The following is a 22,340-nucleotide window of genomic DNA, read 5'->3' as shown; positions in this document are numbered from 1 at the left end:
ACTACGTTTGTGTTTGGGGTCTTCTGCACCTTTCTCATCTATATGTTCAAACTGAACTTCACATAGTTATGCCAGGTTCTATTAGAAACTAGTAAAATTTCTCAGCGCTTTGCGCTGAAAATACAATTTGTATCAATTTATTTCTTGAAATCCAGTTAGTATCGATTCTTTTTTGAAATCCAGTCGGTATCCATTCGTTTCTTTCTTTAAGGCATCACTTTGGTATCCATTCATTTTTTACGGCATCGTTTTGATTCATTCTTTACCATACTATCTTTGGCTTAGGCTTTGGTGCCTTTTCTTCCTCTGTAGCTTGGACTACAGGTTTGGGTGCCTCCTTGTTCTAACTTCTTTCTTGGGCTTGAGTTTTGGTTTCACCTCTGTTTTTGTTTTGGCCAAAGATGCTCAGATGTGAAGCTCTTTGGCATTAAATGTTGAAAACTGAAAAGACAACACCAAGTTACATGTTGTGATAATGTCAATCAATGTGACGCCATCACCAAACATGAAAGTGTGTAAAGTTAGATACTTGTTCAAAGCATCAAGACCTCTCTTCAAACCAAAAATAGAGTTATCTTTAACCTTATAGATAGAATAAGGGAAATGAAAGAAAAACAAAAGGAGCCACTAACATGTCTAATGTGAATATGGGAAATGAAAGAAAAACAAAAGGAGCCACTAACATGTCTAATGTAATTGCCATATCTCAATCTTGGATATAACCAACGTCTAATATGTGCTTCAAACTCAAATAAAGAAAAGTCAATCCATTGCTCGGTTTTGGCCCTGTAAATATATATAAGAATATGTAACACATAAAATTAACATAGAAAAGAAAATAGGAATAACATATTCTATTTAAGAAGAGCCGAAGAGAACACCTCCATTATCCATCACCATAGCAAGCAATTGAACTACCCTCAAATAAAAGCCCATCAAGTCTCACGAATAGACACCTACATCATTGAAAAATCATAATACGGTAAACAATTTATTAAAGTCTTGTAGTTACTTCAACAATTGTGAATTAGATTAAACCAAAAGTGAACATTAGGGGTGCCTTTTACAACAGCTTGAAAAGCTTTTTTTAACAACCACACACTTAAAAATAGTCATGAAAAGCTTTTTGAAGTTAATATCTGTGCTGATTCTAACTACAATCCAACGCCGTAAACATAGAGGCTTAAAACTTTACATAATCTTAGGGTTTTATTCTTCAAATCATATCACATAACACCTTTCATAATCACATTTACATATTCCGTATGAAACATCAAGATTAAAAAAGAAGTAAACATAGTTCACAAGTTTCTATAGAAAACAAAGCTTAACTGATATGAAGTACGGAGAGTAGAAATCAACCTGATTGTTAATCGAAGAACACCAACGAAGAAGGCGAACAGAAATCAAAGATGAACTCACGAACAGAGATCCTAGGCAACATAAATAAATCAAAGAAAAAAAACAATCCAATAGAAGAAAACGACCAATTCACGCCGGAATTTAGGTTTTTTGCCATCCTCTATGCTTTTTTCTCCTCATGTTTAGACACGTTATCCCAATGTTGTTCTCCCCCTCTGAGTTATAAACCCTATCCAACGGGCGTGTGGTGTCAATTGAACCATCACCGTTTCACAAACAGGGAAACGAACACCACTATGAGGATCGCCATCCTCTGTACCGTCTATTGATGTGTAGCACGACCCGGATATGTAACCGGGGGTTTTTCTCTGAGTTTCTCTCTCTCTCTCTCTCTCTTCCTCTCTCTATCTCGCGACTCCCCTCTCCTTTCTGCTGTCTTTCTCTCGCATCAAGAACCGTCTACACAAGAAATGCCTAAAGTGCCCTTTGGCACTGTAGATAAGGCTTGACGTCAATTGTTAATATATAGTAATTATATTTTGACAATGAAAAACACACATCTTATGTAATATTTTGACACTAGAAAGTAGAACTACATATACTATCCTTCGTTTTCTAGATGTAGAAGCATGTTATCCACTTGATTCATTGTGGGTCAGACCTGCATATCATCCTCAGCACATTTCAATGCAATTCTAACCAGGTTTTCCATCATCTCCCGCTCAAACTCGCCACGTATCGAACCACTTACGACATTGTCAACCCAAGATTCCGAACCACTTCCGTTACCACCATCTCTCACCCTATCCCTCACCCACTTGACCACCCCACGCTCTATCTCACCATTTTCACCAGTCCCTTGCTTCTTCCCTCCTGGACCCCGACCCGTTATCATCTCCAAAACCACCACGCCGTAGCTGTACACATCGACTTTCGATGTGATTGGAAGCTTGAATACCCATTCGGGTGCCATGTAGCCTAAAACACAACCGTTCAACAAAATCACTTTGAGGATCTCTAAAGTCTAAGCTAATCCACTGTACCCACCATTGAAAGAAATCCCCCAAATCTCTAAAGTCTGACCTAATATGCAGATATAGAAGAAACCCTAACAAAAACAAAACCTCTTACCTAATCGCCACCCATCACTGTTATTCTTCTTCACAACATCATCTCCGTCACCGCGTCGGAAGACATCAACACCCATCTACGCTGCTGAAACGCTATCTCCGTAGCCGATAGGCATCAACTCAGTGAAGCATTTGATTTATACAATCAGGATAAGAACTGTGATATCTGACCATCCTTCTCGTTTCAAAGCCTGCAACTGGCATGAAATCCGATCAGATCTAACCATATGCGGCGGCAAGTTGAAGATGTGGTTAGGGTTTTGGTGGGGTTTCATTGGCGGTGGACGGTGATAGTTTGGTTCTTAAAGGTTGTTGCAATAGTGGGTGTGGTGGTGGTAGGTGTTGGGTTGGTGGTTGTGGCCCGTGGTGAAGGCTATAGCTGAGAGTGAGAGAGTCGGACATATAAATGTGTGTTATAAATGTGTTATAACCTTTTAAATATAAATGTGTTACAATATAATTATTTTTTTAATTTTGGTCTTTTTATTTATTATAATACTAAGTAAATGAATAAAAAGACTAAGATACCCTTTTGATACAAACATAAAAGAAAAAACTTGTATATTAATTTTCGTTGATTCATCCACATCATACTTAAATTTCAATTCAAATCTTTTTTTTTGTTTGGTTATGCATTTCAGATGGATCGTAACTATTGGATGTATGAAATTAGACGTACTGACCCAAGATTTGTGACCAACATGAAATTTTTTCTTAAGATTGCTCAAGAGGATCGTGTGAAAAAAGGAAACGAACTTGTTCCGTGTCCTTGTATGGAATGTAAAAATTTTACCGACTTCAAGGATATACGAGACATCGAGTATCATTTGTTGAGAAATGGATTTATGTTTAATTATACTTGTTGGTCAAAACACGGGGAGTCACTTGCTAATCGGAGCACAACCTCAATAAATTTAGGCTCTAATTATAATGATGAGAACAACGCTCCACATATTAGAGATGACAGTGATAATTTAAACGAGGGCTATGATAATATAAACGAGGCCAATGATAATTTAAATGACATGCACGATGATTTGGAAGCTAATGCTGATGACAGTGATCTAGAAAAACTACAACAATTATTTGTCGACGAAGAAAAACCGTTATATGTTGGTTGTACAAAATTTTCTAAGCTTAGCGCTGTGTTAAAACTCTTTAACTTAAAGACAAACTACAGTTGGAGCGATAAGAGTTTTACATGTCTATTGGAGTTATTGCACGATATGCTACCCATAAACAACGAGCTACCCATATCTGTGTACCAAGCTAAGAAATTGATGTGTCCAATGGAATTAGAGGTGGAAAGAATACATGCATGTCCCAATGATTGTATGTTGTATAGAAATCAGTACGAGAAAGCTCATACGTGTGTTACATGCGGTGAATCGAGGTACAAACGTAAAAATGAAACTAATGATTATGACGACGATGTGACGAAAAACGGGCCTCCAGCTAAATTATTATGGTATTTCCCTATTATACCGAGATTAAAGCATTTATTTGCTAATCCTAAAGAGTCAAAGTTGTTGCGTTGGCATTCCGAAGAGCGTAAGGATGATGGAAAGTTAAGACATGTGGCGGATTCACCTCAGTGGAGAAACTTTGATTACGATTATCCCGATTTTGGAAATGAGGTTAGAAATATACGATTTGGTCTTAGTTCAGACGGTATCAATCCTTTCGGAAACATGAGTAGTCGTCATAGTACTTGGCCGGTTCTTTTATGCATCTACAACCTTCCTCCATGGCTATGCATGAAAAGAAAATACATAATGATGTCATTGTTAATTCAGGGTCCAAAACAACCTGGTAATGACATTGATGTTTATTTGTCTCCTTTGATTGATGACCTTAAAACCCTATGGAGCTCAGGTGTAGACATGTACGATGCTTATGAAAAGACGAACTTTAAGTTACGTGCCATGATTTTTTGCACTATAAGTGATTTCCCAGCATACGCCAATTTGTCAGGATATAGCACAAAAGGTAAACTAGCTTGTCCTGTGTGTGAAAACGAAACAAGCTCTATAGGATTAAAACATTGCAAAAAAACTGTGTATATGGGACATCGACGATTTCTTCCAAGAGATCACCATTATCGAAGACTCACAGAAGAGTTTGACGGAAATGAGGAGCTCGGAAGGGCTAGGAAAGGTTTTGATGCATTTTCACGAGTAGAAAATATGAATACCGTTCTAGGAAAAAGATCTCGTACCGAGACCAGAGACAATTGGAAAAAGAGGTCAATTTTTTGGGATTTGCCTTACTGGAAAAGTTTGGAAGTTCGACATTGCCTAGATGTTATGCATATTGAGAAAAATGTGTGCGATAGTTTGTTGGGCCTATTGCTAAACATTCCTGGAAAAACTAAAGATGGGATTAATGTTCGTAAAGACATGGAAGAAATGGGAATACGTAAAGACCTTGCCCCTGTTGAGAGAGCTAAGAGTATTTATCTCCCACCGGCATGTTATACCATGTCACGTGAAGAAAAAAGGAAGTTTTGTCAATGTTTACACGATATTAAAGTTCCATCTAGTTATTCAGCAAATATTAAAAGGCTGGTATCGATGAAAGAATGTAAATTGCTCGGTATGAAGTCTCATGATTGCCATGTTTTGATGACACATATGATTCCTATTGCAATTCGCGGGTTGTTACCTAAGGAAGTCCGACATACAATCACAAAACTTTGTTTGTTTTTTAACATGATTCATTCAAAGGTTATTGATCCAGAAGTGTTGGATAGTTGGGAGAAGGATATTTATATTACCCTTTGTGAACTAGAGATGTACTTTCCACCATCCTTTTTTGATATAATGGTTCATCTAGTATCTCATATCGTAAAAGAGATAAAGTCTTGTGGTCCTGTATTCCTACGATACATGTATCCCTTTGAAAGATACATGGGTGTGTTAAAAGGTTATGTGAGAAACACTAATCGACCAGAAGGTAGCATTGTTCAAGGGTATACATCCGAAGAGGCGACTGAGTTCTGCACAGGTATTGATATCCTAACATTTATAAAATAATTGAGTTTTGTTAATCATAAATGACATTGTAATACTTGATTTATTTACAGGGTATTTGGAAGGCGTTAAAAGTATTGGTGTTCCTAAATCACGTCATTCAGGTCGACTTGCAGGCGTTGGAGGAGTTGGTAAGAGATTAATCACCCCACCATCTGATGAGATACAAATTGCTCATTTTACAGTTTTACAACACATGACATGTATTGCTCCGTATGTCAATGAACACAAGAGTATACTACGGTCGACACACTTACGCAAGTCAGATAATTGGTATACCAAACAACATAATAACGAGGGGTTTTGTGATTGGTTGAAGAAAAAGGTGGAGGAAACTTATGGTGAACCAAATGTTGATAAAACTGTGGAGAAATTGGGGATGGGGCCAGATTTTAGAGTAATATCTTACCAGATTTTAGAGTAAAGTTATAATAAAAGTTTTTTTTTTTTTTTTTGCAGGACAAACAATGATGAATACTTACGATCTGAGCACAAAGAAGAGATGTTTGTAGATAAACCAGTTATATTCCATGTTTTTAGTCTACAACTATGTTTTTCTTTTATGAATTTATGAACTTATAATATTATTTTCATACTTACGTATTTTCTTAAATTTTCATATCCGAATACATATTCCATATGCAAATTCATATTTATGTTTAGACTTTGCTTTTAAATTAAAGTATTTCTTTCATATATCTGGTGTATGCCTATGAGACCCCAGGTCAAAAAAATAACTATTCACTTAAAAAAGAAAATGGGTCAAAAGTTAAAAACCATGTTACATATCTAATGTTCATCATTTTATTCCAAATTTAATAACCATATTCCATACCTAATGTTTATGATTTTATCCAAAGATGGTAATTTGGAGGGAAGAAAACAAAAACCCTCAAATATTGCAAATCCCGCCCAATTTCTTGACACCTGACTCTCTCAATCTTATTCCCCAAATCAAAACCCCCAAAATCCTCCATCTTCCCACCATTACTTCATTCGCATTTTCATCTCCCCCGCCATTGTTTCTCGATCTGGTTATCATCAGGTAAGATCTTCATACTTTTCTTAATTTCTAGATATTTACAACATTAATCTCTATTTCCTACTGTGTTTTAGTTCGCTGTTTAACAAACGAGGAATCAAATCGTTTGATATCATACGTAGGGTTTATTGTTGTTTGTGTCACTATGTGTGTGATTTGCGTTGCTGTTTAACAAACGGGGAATCAAATTGTTTGATGTATGAGTGTTTAGGGTTTGTATAATTGTACTTTGAAGTAATGCGATTAAGATGAATCAAGCTATTAAAAGACTTCTGAAAAGGAACCGCTAAAGCTAACTTCCCTGCGAGAATCTCATTAACAGCATCGAAAATAAGCTTCCTGTGGAATTTTTCCTTTTTTATGATCTTTTCGGGTGTATTGCGGAATTTGGTTTGTTCCAATACTAGAAATAGCTCAGGGTTAATCGGGTGGCCCGAAGAGTGGAACTGGAAGGTGGTGAGGTTTGACCCGAGGTCTCTTAGTAGGAGCCCGGAAGCTAATAGAATCTCGGATATATACCGGTCATCGGGCTTTGTGTTTTCACAGAGAGATGCAATGTAATCGGTGTGTGCTTCATCGTGAGTCGAGTTGAGCCTTGTGAGTTTTTGAACCAGATTTTCAATATTTTGTAGCTTTTTACGGTTAATATCAGAAGCAACGCCAGAAGATACTGTGTCGGAAATGACATCATCTGTGAATTCAAAAGTCAAAACCTAGTGTTAGTGTATCAGATCATTAGCACATGATCTACTCACAAATAGGTCGATTTAGGTTATGTTATATCTCTAACGGGTCAAACTAATAAATACATTTATATTTGAAAGCTTCTTTATAAACTACCAAGAATTAGAAGAAAACACTTTACCTTTGAGCGTCTTCAACATATGTTTCACAGATGAAGGCGAATCATCTATATAAACTCATCGAGAACGGAAACGGGACTTGGGTACTCCGGGTCAACTGATTCATCCTCCCTCAGAAGCAAGGTTGATTTCTGTTAAAAAGAATAGAAAAAAAGCTAATCAAACATATGAAATTTGATGAAACGGGTGGCGGTTTTGCCCGTTTACTTATGAACGGGTCAATTTAGGTTGTGTATTATCTTTATTTACGGTTATAATTAATTTATCGGGTAATTTTTAACATAATTAAAAATGGACAAAAAGTGTTTGTGCCCATTTCAATCCGTACAAAAAATGACGTTTCAACCCGAACCCATTTTGTACAGTTACCCAACGGGCCCGAACAACCAAACTTACCTCTTGTATTGAGCTAGGACTCTGTCTGTTATCAATTTCTTTAGAAGATTCAGGAGTGGTGACCCCTTCATGAGACACTTGAGTTTCTTTGTAACTCGATTTCTTTGACTCGCCATTGACCTCATGAAGTTGACCATCATGTTGCTGAATGTTCGAATACTTTGACCTTCGTCGTCCACCAGGGGAACTTGACTCCGAACTCTGTTTGGCTGACTGTTTTCTCAATTTACCGGAATCCGCTGGCGGAGTGGGCGGCCGTGACCGCCTCTCTAACTCAGGCATCTTCTGTTGTAATCTCGGGCTGACCGACGTTGCACTCTTTCCTGAAGTTGTAGCGGTTTCTTTCGCCGACTGTTGTTGCTTGGTCAAACCCGGTAACTCACCATCATAATCGGTCCAGCTTTCTTGCGCGATTCAATACTTCCTCCCATAAAACACTTTTCAACCCGTCGTCTTCCTCCTCTAAACTGATGTTTTCCTTATTCTTTTTCGCTTGTAACTGTTCTATCTCTAAACATAAATCCCTCAAAAGCTTTTGTCCATTCAGCGTCTTCTTCACGAGCTTAAAAGACTTCTGAAAAGGAACCGCTAAAGCTAACTTTCCTGCAAAAATCTCATTAAAAGCGTCGAAAATAAGCTTCCTGTCGAATTTTTCCTTTTTGATGATCTTTTCGGGTGTATTGCTGAATTTGGTTTGTTCCAATACTAGAAATACCTCAGGGTTTATCGGGTGGCCCGAAGAGTGGAACTGGAAGGTGGTGAGGTTTGACCCGAGGTCTCTTAGTAGGAGCCCGGAAGCTAATAGAATCTCGGATATATACCGATCACCGGGCTTTGTGTTTTCACTAGACCTGGCAAACGGGTCGGGTCGGGTTAAAAAAAGGTTCTTTAAAAAACGTAGAACTGAAATTTTTGTTTTTATTTTTGTATGTGAATTTTTTTTTATTCTGCTATGATGTTTTTTTGCCTATCTGGTCATACTTCATGAAGATTCTTTCATCTTATATGGACTAAAGTGGCTCATTAATGTTGGCTTAATATGGTCGATGATATGGCCAGTCTAGAAAGAAAATAAGATGCTCGATGATATGGTCATGGATGGGCTCATTAATGTTGGCTTAATATTATGTCGGAACTTACTGTAATTATTGAGTCATGAGATACGGGTCGAAACGGTATCGGTCGAAACGGTTCGATTATTGTTCGAGTCAATAGTTACAGATTAATGACATTAACGAGTCAATAATGACAGACTAAGTTACGGGTCGAAACGGTTGGATTCGAAACGGTTCTCATTGAAACGGTATCCGTCGAAACGGTTCACGTCGAAACGGTAAGAAATAAAATTTCAATTTTGTCTTATCAGTTTTGTCTTACTACTTGAAATTATCATAACTTTACATAACTAGAAATAAAATTTCAATCTTACTACATATTCAGTACAGTGATTGAATATGATCAAATGACCACAGTGATGATGCATAGTTTGCTGATCGTCTAGGGACATTCTCTGCAGTGAATGTTTACTTTTTGATTTACTTTTAACCAAAACGTACATTAGTGGGTTTGTATATGTAAAAACAAACAAATTATTGGATAGATGTATATTTAAAGATGGTTAAAATGTCATAATCTATTTGACCTCTACTTGTCTCTTTGTTATACGCAACACTTCACTTTCTATATTATGTTTTTTTAGAAACCAAGTTTAAAAATGTCGGAGAAGAAAAAGAGGGGAGTTTCTAAATGCAAAAAGAAGCTTTTAAATCCGGATCAATCTAAAGTTGATTTTAATGAGAAGGGTATAGCGATCGGTAAGAATGCAGGGAACTTTATGTCTTGGATTGGTGTCGAATGTAGAAGAAAGATCCCGTACGATAAACGTGCTAGAAAAGTAAACCCTAAAATATACGAAGATATTTGGGAATACGCTAAGGTATTGTTTCTTCCTTTTTCTTTAAGCTAGTGGGATTCCCCGCGCTACGCGGCGGAACCCGGTCGGTATCGATTAGGTTCGTTATGATACCGGCACTTGCTATAGTTTACGATAACAAAAAATACATTTTTAATTGATTATAAAGACAATATAGAGGTGTTTTTTGGATGCCACTCAACACTTATTGAGGTTGATCCATGTGATCTTCCTTTAAGAAACAAAAGTTAATTATATATATTTATATTATCATTAAAGCTACAACATGGAATTGTAGAAGTCAAACTTGATGATGATGGTTCTAATTGCAAAATCGAAAATAACAGAGGCTAAACATCAGATGGATTTTTCATAATATCATAGGCTAAACTATTTTTTAATGGATTTATTAACACTACTGGGCTTATAGCCATTAATTGCTTGCTGGACTCACCATGATGGTTCTTGCTAATGTTTGATTGTTAATTTTAATATGTAGCAAATTTGGGATATTCCTAACGACCTCGGGAAAAAAAAAACTTTAGAAAAGGGGAAGAAGATAATGAGGCAATTTCGTTACGAACTTAGAAAAAAAATATATTTATAAAGAAGAATCTTCCAATAAAGATAAAAATGAAAACCCCGTTAAAGAGAAAGGCGAAACTCCCTTTGAAGATTACGATTATCTAGACGGGGAACCATGGAAGTCTTTTGTTGCAAGTGTTGATACCGAAGAGTGGAAGGTAATTTGTGATTTATTTATTTGTTTGTTATTATTATTACTATTAACACTTATTATAATATTTTTTTTGAAGAAAATAAGTGAAAAAGCAAAGAAGAGCGTAAAAGAAAACATTAACCCCGCGTGTGTAGGGAGATGTGGTTTTGTTGGACTGGAGCCCCACATTGAAAGTAGATGGAATCAACTTGTTTCAAGCTATCCACATTTAGATGCTATTGAACATCCTAGCTCTATAAAGAATACAGTAAGTAAAGCACGTCTTAATCCGGTCACAAAGCTATATGAACTTAGAGAAAACCTTATATCAAATGGTGATTTGACAGGATTACTTGAATTATTGGTAAGTATTTATATAATTATTGTATAAATTTATAGCGATCAAAATTTTAACGGTCACATTTTTTTGAACAGGATAAAAAAGAAAAACAAAAACAACTGAAGGATGATGGCTCCTATTCCACAAAGAAAAACAAGAACGAGGCTTTAGAGACAACGTCTGGGGAGATCCTTGGTAGTCCTGGCATGGGCCTTGCGGCCGGTAGTTCGTCAGAAATCTTGGTAATATAATATCAAAGTTTGTTTATTTATTTATTTTAGATATATATACTAACAAATACCTTTTACAGTCTATTAAAAAATGTGAACTTCTGCATCTTGACGACCAAGGTGCTCTTAAGGTTGTAGCAATTGGTCGTGTTCATCCTACTGATGATAGGGTTGTACATGGATGCCCAATAATAGATGGTTTCGTGAAAGTTCAAATAGATAGAGTTGTAGAAGGTTGCGGATCGACTCGTCTTTTGCCAGAGTCATGTATTTATGGTGAAATAGAACTTTTGAAAGATGCAAAAGGAAGTTTTATTCAATGGCCCGTTAAATTAATAAAGGTATATGTTATATGAATAATATTTGCATATTGATTTCATTATTAGTATACTAATATTTTTATAATGTACAGATTTTGAACAAAGACTCTCAAACTGTAGAACCATGTCACCATTTTATAAGTACACCTTATAGGCCACAGGTTGTGTTTAATATATATTATTATTATTTTAATATAACTTGATATTAAAAAACAATTTGCTTTGCCACTGTAGTTTGAGGCAACTCCTGCTGACCAACAAGCGATTCCAAATGAAAGAAACGAGTATCAAATATACTCTTATGCACTACAAGATGATGAGACTTTTAATCAATTGGTAATCACATTATTTATGTATATACATATGTGGTTTGTGTTTCTATATATATTTGTTTACTAATAACATTGTTATTGATTGATGTATTTCATTGATAAACAGTTTTCTGAGAATACGACGGCCGAGCATGTTTCTTTTCGTAAACCTACTGAGCTTGTTCATGCTTATCAACATACCAAGCCCGTTATTGCTAATCAACCTACGAAGACCGTTCATGCTAATCAATCTACCGAGCCCATTCGTGATTGTCAGCATACTAAACCGATTGTTGTTGCTTCTAAATCTTCAACAGAAAAAATAAAAGTATCGAAAGAAAAAATAAAAGTATTAGAACTTTTAGAAATGGCGAGATCCAGGCCTCAAAACATATATAGATTAGCACAAAAAGTGGCACTTCATTCTGAAAAAGCCTTGTTTACGGTTTTTACTTCGCCAACTGGGATGTATGAGGAACGTGTTGAAGAGACGGTTGAATTTGAGGCAGTTATACAGTTATGTGTCAACGGTTGGGCGGATATTTGCTTTGTGCATTGGTTCACAATGTATGTTCCGCTAATTTTTATTTAAATATTTATGGTAGTATTTTTTACAATATAATCGAGGGTTACTAATCTTATCACATTTCTTTCTACTTTTATGTCAGGTATTTATATGCAGCCGGGGAACGGGAGGGTTTAAATAATACTGCATATTTTCATCCCCGTTATATTGAAGGTGAACTTGTCTCAGATGATGGTGACTTTGTGATTGACCATATCAAAAAGGTCATCTCTTTTCATAAGGACAAACAATGGTTTATTGCACCATACATAGCCGGGTATTCAATTTGTTTCATATCAAGATCATTTATATTAAAGCTTCAACCTTCTTTTAGTTATGTTAGAATATTGTTTTTGTTTTTGTTTTTATTTATTAAGTGTTTCTTAAATCAGACCATTTTACACAGGAAACACTGGGTACTAATTATACTTCAACATCATCCGGTATATAAAACTTGGAAGGGTTACATATTTGATTCACGTAAAGGTAAAGATGATGATGATTATTCATGTTACGAGATTACAACATTATTCGAACAGGCCATAGAAGAAAATATGACGTGGGCTAAGGTTAAAGTAAGTTCTGATTCATTTTCTATAGCTTGTTTATTTTTAGATTTTAGTTAACTAATTATAAGCTCAATTAACTATTTAGTGTCGTTTACAACCTAATGGATGGGAGTGCGGTTATTGTGTTATGTTGGCTATGTATGATTTTGTGATTCGTAACAGAGAACATATGGTAAGTATATTTATACATTCCTATTTATATACGTTTAACAACAATGTGTATTAAACTATAAGCTAACTTTTATCTATCTTTATGTTTCAGTTGGCAAATAAAACTAAAATGGTTCGTCAAGGTGAAATTGATGAATTTGTAGAGCGTACTTTAAAGGTGTTTATATCATCTTTTGGTGACGTTGAGGATGAGAATGATCAATGAAGGTAAGTGTATTAGTATGCGAATCTATTCATAGTATTTTTTTCAGTTTTTCTACATTTTTATAAATATTTGTTTAGGACACTTTAGTGAGCCTCCGAACATAGTCTTTTGATTCATTATACTGAGAATTAATTGCAAAGATGGTTAAGTCACTTTGACCCGTTCGTCTATTTGACCCCAAGGGCCTAGGCACAAATATATTATTAGGGTTTCTTAGGAGCAACACATGGCTTTGTATTAATGTTGACTATAGTTGGCATGACTTATGCATTAAAATTTTCTAGATTTTGGGATCGTGTTTTATTTGTATCCTAAATGTTAGCTGATAGACATTTTATTTGTTTTGATCAGTGGCAAAGGAATTCTGGTTAGCTGGTGTTACTTAGAGCTTGTGGTGGATGAAGGAAGTTGCACAAAGTCAAAGGTTTTTGAAGTGTTTTTTACATAGGTGTAAAACTGAATGATTCTATGTTTTTTTATGTTTTTTTTTTTTGTTAAATTGAATGCTTTAGACTAATGGGTCAAGATGGATTCTTTAGCTATTTATAAAACGGTTCATTGTTTGGTATATCCTTTTCATATATGTGTTTGTAAATCTCATGAATCAACATGAATTGGGTGAAATATAACCAATCGGCTATTAGCTCCACCACAAACCGTCTTATTAGGCTTTAATATATTGCTTTATAAATATGACGGTCAATACACCGAAACCGTCTTATTAACACACCACAAACCGTCTTATTAGGCTTTAATATGACGCTTTATATATATTAAATATGACGGTTAAGAAACACAAACGTCATATTAGGCTTTAATATGGAACTTTAAAACATATCAAATATGACGGTCTATTGAAACGTCTTAAAAGGTTTTAATACCAAATATGACGGTAATGACCAAAAATGACGGTGTCTTTTAAGACGATTAATATACCGTCATATTTGATTGAAAAAATGTCATATTAGATGTCTCTTTTTGTACTAGTGACCGTAATTTCAAAGTGGGTATAAAATAATAAACTGGTGTAAAATCGTAATTTTGAGCCGGAGGAAAAACAAAATTTTATATTGAACTGGGGCGAAAACGTAATTTTGGCTGAGGGTAAAAGCGTAATTTTTTTACCGAGGGCGAAATCGTATTTTCGGTTTAGTTGGGTGTAGAGTCATTTTTTTATTTTGAACTGGGGGAAAATCATAATTTTGAACCGAGAGTAAAATCGTAATTTTGAGGTAGGGGAAGCCATAATTTTATTTTTAGCTGGGGCAAAAAAGTAATTTTAAACTGATAGTGAAATCGTAATTTTGAACCGAGGGAAAAAAACGTAATTTTGAGCTTGGGGCAAAAGCATAATTTTATTTTGAACTGTGGGCGAAGACGTAATTTTAAACTGGGAGCAAAACCGTAATTTTAAAGCGGGTATAAAATAAAAAGCTAAGGGTAAAATCGTAATTTTTGAACCGATGTCAAAGTCGTAATTTTGAGCTGCTGGCAAAAGGGTTATTATATTTTTTTAGTTGGGAGAAAAGCGTAATTTTTAACTGGGGGCAAAACCGTAATTTTACAGTGAATATAAAATAATAAAATGGTTGGTTCAATAGAGGAGGGGCGGCCGCCCATTTCGACCAATGGCAGGGAAACACTTTCCCTACCATGCTTGATGTCCCGCCCGCGTTGCGGGGCGATGGCCAAATAGTTCTCAATAAATTAAAAAAACACTACTATAATTTTGCTAGGAAAAAACTAAAACGATGATAAGAACGTAATTTTGGGCTAAGGGCAAAACTATAATTTTTCAGGACTAATAAGTGAGTGTTAGGCAGCTCCTTTAGACGAAAAAAATTAAATCGAGTCAACCAATTAAAACTAAAAACTTTTATAGTTTTGCTACAAAAATTAAAACAATGGGGAAAACGTAACTTTGAACTAAGGGGGAAATCATAATTTTGTTTCAGGGATAAAATCCTAAATTAAATGGACCAATGGGGTTGAGGGCAAAATCGTAACTTAGCTGTGTGAGAAAAAAACTAATTGCAAAACTGTAAATTTAAACGGGGCAAAATCGTAATTTTAAACCGAGGGCAAAATTGAAATTTTTAGCTGGGAGGAAAAGCGTAAATTTATTTTTAAATGGGGTAAAAACATATTTTTCAACAAATGACAAAATCGTTATTATAAGGAAAAAACCTAATGGCAAAACTGTAAATTTAAACATGACAAAATCGTAATGTTGAACCGAGGCAAAATTGAAAATTTTTTACTGGGAGCAAAAGCGTAAATTTATTTTTAAGTGAGGGTAAAAGTATAATTTTGAACTGATGGTAAAATCGTAGTTTTAAGACGGGATAAAATCGTAAATTTGTTGGGCCAATAGGGGAGTGCCATGCATGAATATAAATATAAACAGGGGAAAATTGTAATTTGGCAAAAAAAAAATTGGGTGGCATCTGGCCGCCCAAGTCAACCAATCCCAAAAGAACACTATTGTCGGCCATGAGTTTTGTATACGTTGAATAATATATATAGTTTATTTTTTTTATGAATAGTAATTTAATTTTTATACTAATATATATAGTTTTTTTTTCTTTCTATTTTTATCATTTGATTTTAGAATACTATTATATATTTACTTTAATCTTAAACATATTTATTTATTTTTTAATTTTTAATATATATTTTTTTAATATTACTGTTACTGTCTGAACAACATCGGCATAGTTTTTTTTATTATTAGGGTAAATTACACTTTTCTTCCTTTATTTTTGTATTGAATTTTAGTGGATAACCTTTAATTTCAATAATTACAGACACAATCATTTATTTGAAAAACTCGTTACACCTTTCGTCCTTTAGCACTAACCAGGTTAAAATTTTGAGTTAAATCTAGTCACATGAGGGTATTATGGTCATTTCACGTTTTTATTTAAATGTTATTAATAAATAAAACTAAAAAATAACATATCTACAAACTACAACTTATTTAATCCACACTCAGCCACAGTCTCTTTCTCTCTGATAAAACAATCACTCAACCACCGCCTAAGTCCACCAATCCCACTGCCACCACGTGTAACATCACCACCACCATCATCGGAGCTACACGACCATCACTCTCTCTTTCTCTCTCTCTCTCTCTCTCTCTCTCTCTCTCTCTCTAAATCATAACACCACCGCCGGAGGTTACATCCACCACCACCATCATCGGAGCCCTAGATTTTCTAGATCTACAAACACCGCCAGCACCGCCTGTGACATCACCACCACCATCATCGGAGCTACACCCCCTCTCTCTCTAAAACATGCTCAATCGGAGCCCTAGATTTTCTGAAATTTCTCAATCAGAAATCATGGTTACCTCTTTGTACAGATCGATCTCCTTTGTCTATCTTCGCCGTTTCCTGGAGGTTTTTTGATCAGAGGTTAGTGGCGACTACTGATGATGCCTGGAGGTTTTTTGATCGGAGGTTAGTAGCGGCCTCTGTTTTTCTCCCTGTATTTTGGGGTTTTACATAAGGCTGTGATCTTCTTGTGAGCCTACTGATTCTATGTTTTTTACATTCTTGGGTTTAAAATTTAAGCAATTTCAGGAAACCATTTTCTGATTGTGGTGTAATTCAGTCAAGTTGTTCTAGAAATCCTGTTTTTAGCGGTAAAACGAGTCCGATTTTCGGGTTACCACATGGTTATGGCTTCCCTGATGTCCAAATTCCCGAGAATGTGTCAAATGTTCTGTATCCGTAAGTTACCCGAGTTGGAATCCAGCTTCAGATTTATCTGTTTCTAGTAATTTTAATCGCGCACGACGAAATGTAGTGTTAGAAGGTAGTGATGATGGTTCGATCATTCAAGGTGAAAGAGTAAATCATGTGTGAAATAAGAAGGGTAATCATTCGCAGATCATTAGTGCTTGTGAATATCGTAGATTTTCAAAAGGATGTAAATCTTTTTCATCACCTGTGAAATGTAACACTTTAGCTGATGTTAAAGGGTACATATATATGTTTGCTAAAGAGCAAAACGGGTGTCATTTCATACAATCGGTTTTCGATGAGGAGAATCCAAAACGGTTAGGGGCGGTAGGTGTGGCCGGAGTGGTGGCGGGATGTGGTGGTGGTGGTGGCAAGATGTGGTGGTTAAGGTTTTAGGGTTAAGAAATTGGGGAAGAGAAGGGTATATGCAATTTTTTTGTTTTATTTATTAAACATTTAAATATAAACATGAATTGACCAAAATACCCTTAAGTGAATAAACTTAACTGAAAACTTTAATCCTGTTAGTACTAAAGGACGTAAAGTGTGACGGGTTATGCAAATAAAGGATTGTGACTGTAATCATTGAAGTTAAAGCCTATCTGTTGCAATATGGTACAAACATAAAGGACGAAAAGTGTAATTTACCCTTATTATTAACATCATCATGTGCCTATTAAAATATACGATTCGATAAAAGTTATACTCAAACGGGTCATATATAGTTGATTTTTTTATCATCACAACTGAACATATAACGACCAAACAACATCAGTATCCAAACGAGTCATATATAGTTGATTTCATTTATCATCACAAACCGAACATATCTCGACCAAACAACATTGGCATTCGAACGAGTCATATATAGTTGATTTTTTCTTCACAAACTGAATATATACCGACCAAACAACATCGTTAACGGTATCGTATTCGTTTTTATTTTATAATTCTTGACGTGGCGGTATAAAATTTATTGAACACAAAGTAATATTTGCAATAAAGTATTTTTTTGGTATCGTAAGCTATATCGAGTGTCTGTACGATACCGGTATCGTAACGGACCAATACCGACCAAACAACACCGGTACCGATTATGGGTTTTCAACCGATGTAAAAAACATGTCGATTGGAAACGATTGTTATGCGAGTGCTGGTATCGTACTGGTATTGTAATGAACCAGACCGATGATGACCAAAGCCCCACAGCGAAACGCGCGGAAATCCTTGTAGTATATATAATTGAAATGGCTTCATCAATACTAAATCTAGTTTTTTTAATAATATTTAGCTTTTTTAGTATGTTTATAATTTTATTTTAATTAGATTAAAGCCCCGTCACGTTGTGGCCGGGGGCCTTACAAATTAAGGTGCAATGTATACAAACAAATATAAATGCTATTTGCAAAATCTAACCAATGTGCAACATTATTTACAAACAACTGAAGAAACCAAAGATTTATGTTTCATTACAGTTCCTTAAAGCGATCCCTCGGTTGACCTCTTTAACATCTCTAGTGCAGCCCTCTAGAACCATGTGACCTGCATCCTGAACCTTGAGGAAGCTAAGTGGCACATAGCTTTTAAGTAAGTCTACCACTATTCCATAAACTTCAAAGGGGACTTAGGAGAGATGTTAAGTTGTTCTTTTCCTTTCCATAGCAAGAACCCGTATTGAATTACCTACACCATAACCAAAACAAATTAAATACAAAGTAATCTTGATTTTATTAGTGTCTATTGAATGAACACTAACCAAGTTACTTTTGATTTCTTTCCTACACCATAACCAAAACAAATTAAATAAAAAGTAATTTTGATTTTATTGGTGTCTACTAAATGAACACTAACGGAGTTACTTTTGAGTTCTTTCGGTGGTTCAATTTGAGATTCAGATATTTAATCTGAGGACTGAAATGAGATCTGCCCAAGAGAAACTTTTGGGTGCGGAATTGAGATTGTGATAACTCTTGAATGATTTGTTATTGAGTATTATGTCTCTATAAATACAAGAGATTATACAATGTTAAAGGAGAGAATTACTACTTGACAAAATTAAGAAATCTACACATAAATGTACAATTGAATAATAATATCTCCATGAATATTTTGAGGCAATAATTATGGATTACCTAATACCCCCCGTCAATGCGAGAGGGGGGAGGTTTGAGACGAAGCATTGTTCTAAATTTCTCAAATAAATAATGGCTTGGGGAGACTTTTTGTGAAGATGTCGGCAACTTTTTGATCCGTGGAGATGAATTTGGTGTGTAGATGACCAGCCGCAACCAATTCTCGAACAAAATGATAGTCGAGATCAATATGCTTTGCCCTCTTATGTGAGATGGGATTTTGAGTTAGGAAGAGAGCACTTTTGTTATCACAAAAAAGAGTTGGCGGTCCCGGTGGTAAGGCATGTAATTCACGTAGTAGATGAGTGACCCAAATAATCTCCGAAGCCGTATTAGCCATAGCTCTATATTCCGACTCACAACTTGAGCGAGCCACCGTTGGTTGTTTCTTTGCACTCCAAGATACCAAATTTCCACCTAAATAAATGCAATAACCATAGGTGGATCTTCGTGTGTCAATGCAACGAGCCCAATCTGCATCAGAAAAACCTAATAAAACAGTGTTAGGTGGCCTATCAAATGTTAAGCCATGTGAAAGAGTGCCCTTGACATAACGAAGAATTCGTTTGACAAGTTGGAAGTAGATGGTGGTGGGATTTTGAAGGTATTGACTCGCTTGATTGACGGCATAAGATAGATCAGGATGAGTGATGGTTAGATATTGGAAGGCACCCACAAGAGAACGATATAGAGTGGGATCATGAAAGGGTTCACCGGTGGAGTTGAAAGTGTCTTTGGGTGTGAGAGGTGTGGCAACCGGTTTGGAATCAAGCATCCCGGCTCTTGATAGTATGTCATAGGCATATTTGGATTGATTTAGAAAGAGGCTGGTTTTGGTGTGAGTAACTTCCAAACCAAGGAAAAAGCTTAGTAAGCCAAGATCTTTAATTTGAAATTCCTTGTGAAGACGATTGGTGAAAGAGGTGATGAATTGTTCGTTGTTTCCTGTGATGATTATGTCGTCCACGTATACAAGGATATAAATTAAAGTTCCATCATGATTAAAAATAAATAATGATGGATCGGCCCGACTGCATTGAAAACCAAGAGTGATGAGGAAGGAACTTAATCGTTTAAACCAAGCACGTGGGGCTTGCTTCAAGCCATAAATAGCATGATTTAGTTTGCAAACGTGATTTGGACGGCTTGGGTCTTGAAAACCCGGAGGTTGTTCCATAAAAACGGTTTCGGTAAGATTGCCATTTAGAAAAGCATTGTTAACATCTAGTTGTCTAAGTTTCCATTTGCGAATGGTAGCAAGACCTAAGACAACTCGAATTGTGGATGATTTGACGACGGGACTAAAGGTATGAGAAAAGTCGAGACCCGGAACTTGATTGAAACCTTGAGTACAAGTCGAGCTTTGTAGCGATCAATGGAGCCATCGGATTTGTATTTGATCCGATAAACCCATTTAGAGCCGATCACGTTGGTCAAAGTGGAGCGAGGAACAAGGTGCCAAGTTTGGTTTGTATGTAAGGCTTTAAGTTCATCCTTCATGGCATGGACCCATTTTGAATCTTTCAAGGCGGTTTTAATTCCTTTGGGTACATGAGAAGAGAGAAGAGAATGAAAGGAAGATTGAGACAAGTTGGCAAAATGTTTGGGTTTGTAAATTCCATGTTTGGAACGAGTGGTCATAGGATGATTATTTGTGTTTGGAATCGGGTTGGCAATAGGTGAAGGAGGAAGTGGTGGGTGTGAACATTAGGCAGATGAGAATTGTTGGGCCGAAGAGGATAAATCAGGTTGGGCTGAAGTGGGTTCGGCTTGAGTTGAGGTAAGAGGATTATGGGTTTGGTCTGATTGGAGGATAGGAGGGGAGCTAATGGTGGGCGAATTTTGTAGACTTTGTGGTGGGCTTAAAGGAGAACTGGGCGGGCTTGGCGTTGGGCTGGGGGGTGGGTGAGGAAGGATGGGATCTGAACAGTGAGTACAGGGTGTAGTTGTGGATGGAGTTTGTGAGGTATGAGGCAAGGTGGGAATTTTATGTGTGTTAGGGATGGGTAGAGAATCTTCAAAATTGGTGAAACAAAGTTGGGAAGTGTTGGAGGATGCGGAAGCAGATTGAAAGGGAAACACATCTTCGTCAAATTTAGCATGTCTAGTGGTGTAAATTCGTCCCATTGAAGGGTCTAGACATCTAAAACCTTTGTATTTTGGACTATATCCAATAAAATGCAAGGAGCACTTCGTGGCAATAGTTTGTGTTTGGTATAGTCTCGAACGTATGGATATAAAAGACATCCAAAAATGCGAAGATTGGAATAGGAAGGAGGTTGTTTAAAAAGAATTTCAAATGGTGATTTGTTTTCAAGAAGTTTTTTTGGGAGTCGGTTTATGATGTATGTAGCGGAAGTGAAAGCATGAATCCACAACTTTGGTGGAGCATGAGCATTAAACATCATTGCTAATCCGGTTTCGATGATATGACGGTGTTTTCGTTCGGCCTGTCCGTTTTGTTCCGGTATGTGAGGGCAAGATAATCGATGATGTATGCCATGCTCTTGAAAACAATTTTGAACATGATGGTTTGTAAATTGGTTTTGGACAAAGTTTAAAAAGATGGTGAGAATATTATAAAAATCAGATTTTAGCCTTTAGAGGATAAAACCATGTAAACCGAGAATAATCATCTACAAATATTGCATAATACAAGTAGCCATCGGTTGAGGCAATGGGTGCGGGTCCCCAAAGATCACAATGAATTAAGTCTAAAACTTGTTGCGCACGTTTGTTATTTTCAACAAAAGGTAAATGTTTAGCTTTTGATAGTTCACAAGAATTACATAAACCTGGTTTGGGCAAGAGGGATGTAACAAAGACATGACCAAGTTTATTTAATGTAGTGATAGTATCAAAAGAAACATGTCCTAGGCGACTATGCCATTTATCGAACGAAGCACGGGGATGTGAAGCGGAAAGAGCGGCAACAAGAGACTTGTGACTTTGAGTAAGAACATAGAAACCATTTTCGCAAATGCCTCTAGCAAGAACTTCCCCCGTTTTTCGGTCCTGAATATGAAAATAATTGTTAGAGAATAAAACATCTACATGAGAATCATTTGTGAGTCTACTAATTGATAGTAGATTCTTTGTGAGATTTGGAACAACAATAACATTTTTTAAAGATATGGAGTTAGTTAGAGATGTGTTCCCGATGTGAGTAACGGGCAATGTTTGACCATTACCAAAAGTAACACGCATGTTACCCGTGTGTGGTTTAGAATTATTTAAACCATGAGTATTATTAAGCATATGTGTGGTTGCAACTGAGTAGGCCATCCAATCCG

The 22,340-nt window shown here is 36.1% G+C and overlaps 4 protein-coding genes and 1 long non-coding RNA gene across 6 annotated transcripts; 2 read left to right on the top strand and 3 right to left on the bottom strand.

Annotated features, from left to right (window-relative positions):
- Positions 1 to 553: 553 nt before the first annotated feature.
- Positions 554 to 2,907, bottom strand: LOC110900120. 2 transcript variants are annotated; one of them, XR_002570783.2, is made up of 4 exons: positions 2,494 to 2,893; positions 1,363 to 2,340; positions 882 to 956; positions 554 to 786 (listed from the first exon to the last, which is right to left on the bottom strand). It is a non-coding gene; the product is annotated as an uncharacterized LOC110900120 (long non-coding RNA). The 2 variants fall into 2 exon arrangements; XR_002570781.2 differs by having other exon boundaries at positions 1,363 to 2,907.
- Positions 2,908 to 3,193: 286 nt separating this feature from the next.
- On the top strand, positions 3,194 to 5,995 carry LOC110902206. The gene is made up of 3 exons (XM_022148918.1): positions 3,194 to 5,498; positions 5,578 to 5,921; positions 5,984 to 5,995. Exons 1-3 carry the CDS (start codon positions 3,194 to 3,196, stop codon positions 5,993 to 5,995), a joined length of 2,661 nt encoding a protein of 886 aa, XP_022004610.1.
- A 404-nt stretch (positions 5,996 to 6,399) lies between these two features.
- On the top strand, positions 6,400 to 13,734 carry LOC110900117. The gene is made up of 14 exons (XM_022147020.2): positions 6,400 to 6,569; positions 9,525 to 9,761; positions 10,237 to 10,480; positions 10,553 to 10,819; positions 10,891 to 11,037; positions 11,106 to 11,366; positions 11,438 to 11,506; positions 11,580 to 11,681; positions 11,784 to 12,223; positions 12,325 to 12,498; positions 12,628 to 12,796; positions 12,876 to 12,962; positions 13,053 to 13,168; positions 13,518 to 13,734. The coding sequence occupies exons 5-13, from the start codon at positions 11,002 to 11,004 to the stop codon at positions 13,164 to 13,166; spliced, it is 1,452 nt and encodes a 483-aa protein (XP_022002712.1). The 5' UTR covers positions 6,400 to 6,569; positions 9,525 to 9,761; positions 10,237 to 10,480; positions 10,553 to 10,819; positions 10,891 to 11,001; the 3' UTR covers positions 13,167 to 13,168; positions 13,518 to 13,734.
- On the bottom strand, positions 6,710 to 7,450 carry LOC118485922 (protein LONGIFOLIA 1-like). Its single transcript, XM_035982445.1, has 2 exons — positions 7,432 to 7,450; positions 6,710 to 7,257 (listed from the first exon to the last, which is right to left on the bottom strand). The coding sequence occupies exons 1-2, from the start codon at positions 7,448 to 7,450 to the stop codon at positions 6,710 to 6,712; spliced, it is 567 nt and encodes a 188-aa protein (XP_035838338.1).
- Positions 7,430 to 8,198, bottom strand: LOC110900118. Its single transcript, XM_022147021.2, has 2 exons — positions 7,826 to 8,198; positions 7,430 to 7,560 (listed from the first exon to the last, which is right to left on the bottom strand). Exons 1-2 carry the CDS (start codon positions 8,105 to 8,107, stop codon positions 7,477 to 7,479), a joined length of 366 nt encoding a protein of 121 aa, XP_022002713.1. The 5' UTR covers positions 8,108 to 8,198; the 3' UTR covers positions 7,430 to 7,476.
- Positions 13,735 to 22,340: the final 8,606 nt, after the last annotated feature.

This window comes from Helianthus annuus, chromosome 13 (genome assembly GCF_002127325.2).
Source record: "Helianthus annuus cultivar XRQ/B chromosome 13, HanXRQr2.0-SUNRISE, whole genome shotgun sequence".
Taxonomy (NCBI): domain Eukaryota; kingdom Viridiplantae; phylum Streptophyta; class Magnoliopsida; order Asterales; family Asteraceae; genus Helianthus; species Helianthus annuus.
The sequence above is the reverse complement of the archived record's forward strand: the minus strand, read 5'-3'. Positions and strand labels throughout refer to the sequence as shown.

Excerpts from the sequence above, each read along its gene's own strand:
- LOC110902206 (XM_022148918.1), top strand. The coding sequence starts at position 3,194 with ATGAAATTTTTTCTTAAGATTGCTCAAGAGGATCGTGTGAAAAAAGGA. Across the intron at positions 5,499-5,577 it reads GGCGACTGAGTTCTGCACAG|GGTATTTGGAAGGCGTTAAA; the intron begins GTATTGATATCC and ends ATTTATTTACAG.
- LOC110900118 (XM_022147021.2), bottom strand. The coding sequence starts at position 8,107 with ATGCCTGAGTTAGAGAGGCGGTCACGGCCGCCCACTCCGCCAGCGGAT. Across the intron at positions 7,561-7,825 it reads GTCCTAGCTCAATACAAGAG|AAATCAACCTTGCTTCTGAG; the intron begins GTAAGTTTGGTT and ends TCTTTTTAACAG.
- LOC110900117 (XM_022147020.2), top strand. The coding sequence starts at position 11,002 with ATGGGCCTTGCGGCCGGTAGTTCGTCAGAAATCTTG. Across the intron at positions 11,038-11,105 it reads GTAGTTCGTCAGAAATCTTG|TCTATTAAAAAATGTGAACT; the intron begins GTAATATAATAT and ends TACCTTTTACAG. Across the intron at positions 12,797-12,875 it reads TGACGTGGGCTAAGGTTAAA|TGTCGTTTACAACCTAATGG; the intron begins GTAAGTTCTGAT and ends TTAACTATTTAG.